The following is a 2536-nucleotide window of genomic DNA, read 5'->3' as shown; positions in this document are numbered from 1 at the left end:
CTTCTTGTTGCCATTGGCCAACTAAAGGAGAGATCATTGAGGTGACAGTCTTATAACCATGTACTGTAGAGCATATAGAGAGATACACAATTTAGGAAAGAGGAAGCACGCAAGATACGATAATGATAAATGTACCTTATAAAGTTCCAAACAGACCAGACCAACAACCAGTGAAGTAGTTGTAGCAATGGCTGGAATAATCTTACCAGCAATACCTTTACTCTAAATAACAGAGAGAGAGAGAGAGATTTAAGGTGTACTTCAGTGTTAATCAATACATTACCTTGTGATAATCGGCAGGTTCAATACTATAATTACCAGCTCTTAAATTAGAACAAGCAACAATAAAGTCCATGTGATAGTTAGTATCATCATCCTACAGAATACAAACACATCATAATAAATGCATATTGGTGCCCTTATGCTATGAAGAAAGTTTGATCAGTTTTCAACAGATAATTTTCAAGTTATGACCAATTGAAAAATGAGCCAATTTTAAAAAAAGCAAAGGCTATAGTCCATGGTTTTTTCAAAAAATGGCCCAAAAGCACTTCAAATTTTTATTACATTTTCTGATACATATTGATGTCCTTATGCTGTGTAGAAAGTTTGAGCTGATTCTGACAAATATTTTTCGAGTTATGGCCATTTTATAAAAGGAGCTAATTTCTGAAAAATTCCCTGTACTATAGCCCATGGTTTTTTCCCCAAAAAACAGCCCCAAAATCACCCCCAATTTTTATTACATTTTCTGATACATATTGATGTCCTTATGCTGTGTAGAAAGTTTGAGCTGATTCCGACAAATATTTTTCGAGTTATGGCCATTTTATAAAATGAGCCAATTTCTGAAAAATTCCCTGTACTATAGCCCATGGTTTTTTTCCAAAAAATGGCCCCGAAATCACCCCCAATTTTTATTACATTTTCTGATACATATTGATGTCCTTATGCTGTGTAGAAAGTTTGAGCTGATTCCGACAAATATTTTTCGAGTTATGACGATTTAAAAAAATGAGCCAATTTCTGAAAATTTCCCTGTACTATAGCCCATGGTTTTTTTCCAAAAAATGGCCCCGAAATCACCCCCAATTTTTATTACATTTTCTGATACATATTGATGTTCTTATGCTGTGTAGAAAGTTTGAGCTGATTCCGACAAATATTTTTCGAACTATGACGATTTAAAAAAAGCAAGGCTATAGCAAATGATGTTATACATGTACATGTATATGGTTCATCAAGAAAGGCCCCCAAGACAGTTCTCCATTATCATTACTTTTTCAAAGTCTAATGGTGTCATTTTGAGGTCCTTTAGCTCCTGAAGAGAAGGCAGTGAGTTCTCAATGGCAGTCATTTCATCTGTATCACTAGTAACAGCATTGGAAGCAGCTTGGGCCTCAGCATCAGTTGTATGTATTACGACACCTGTAAGATGAAAAGATAATATTATTATGTGCATTAATTTTCATAACATTTTTTCATTACCTGATTTAGGAACAAAGGGTGGAACTACAACAGCAGTGGCCATTCGTCTTATTTCTTCTTTATCTTTAACTGGTTTGATATTGTAAGTCTCAGCATATAATATACTACCAGCAACAATGAACTGCAAATGAAGATCCTACACACAGAGAGAGTATAATATACACATAATCACTAATAAACCATTCATTACTTCACTAGGATCAAATTTAATAGGAGTTGGGCAGCGTTTAGGTCCCGACCAAAATGGCTGACCAGTAGTAGTCTTATGATCAGGAGGAAACACATGGAGCAATTGTGCTATCGTGTTATAATAATACTCCTGGAATAATAGTCTGGCCCATTCTACACAGTCAGGGAATTTAGTTGGCCTTTTATCGATTGCAGCTGTCTTTAACGTACGAAGAGTCATTAACTAACAATAGGTAAAGGATTAAAAGGGAGAATACTTATATAAAGAAATACACCACACTTACAGGTTCATTGCCAGCTCCTTTGTGAACCCTTGCAAGAAATCCAGCTGGATCACTATACATAAATAATTTTAAATTTGCCTTATTTGGTACTTCTTGCTTTACCTTAAATATTGACAAACGATGTCAGGAGGTTGAGCAAACAACTCTTCAAACTTCTCTCTAGCCCACTACAAAAAGGGAAGAGAGACTATCAATTGCTACTTTTTACTACCATAAAAAATTGAATTTCCATCACAAAAACACACGCTACTGTGTATTATGCACTATTATATACTATACCTGTAGTGTGTGTTCAATGGCATTAGGGAAGTTGTGGAGAGTGCATATTGGCACTGTCTTCTCTGGAGGATCTTGTGATGATCCATAGCTCTCAGTTGTATTGGGCAGTACAACCTGAACATTTCCTTTGGTACCAAGAGTACCTGATTCCAGCAAAGGCTTGCGATAATAGACACACCTCCTATCCATGTACAGACCTGGGATTAAACAAGGGGATAGGATGAATATTATATTGCATTAAAATGGAATACGGTAAACTCACGGGCATCAACGTTATCCAGTGCATTACAGACTCC

General features: G+C 35.8%; 1 protein-coding gene across 1 annotated transcript; it reads right to left on the bottom strand.

The window, feature by feature from the left end:
- Window positions 1–3: 3 nt before the first annotated feature.
- LOC100631970 (ubiquitin-like modifier-activating enzyme 1) lies at window positions 4–2530 on the bottom strand (the record flags this gene model as incomplete). Its single annotated transcript, XM_003391545.3, has 10 exons — window positions 4–21; window positions 136–222; window positions 284–376; window positions 1280–1428; window positions 1489–1624; window positions 1679–1900; window positions 1962–2013; window positions 2064–2128; window positions 2241–2437; window positions 2503–2530. Coding segments are annotated over 10 exons (1047 nt in total), but the record flags the coding sequence as incomplete, so codon positions are not given.
- Between the last annotated feature and the right edge of the window lie 6 nt (window positions 2531–2536).

Source organism: Amphimedon queenslandica, unplaced genomic scaffold, assembly GCF_000090795.2.
Source record: "Amphimedon queenslandica unplaced genomic scaffold, v1.1 AMPQUscaffold_8404_Cont19652, whole genome shotgun sequence".
NCBI lineage: Eukaryota > Metazoa > Porifera > Demospongiae > Haplosclerida > Niphatidae > Amphimedon > Amphimedon queenslandica.
The sequence above is the reverse complement of the archived record's forward strand: the minus strand, read 5'-3'. Positions and strand labels throughout refer to the sequence as shown.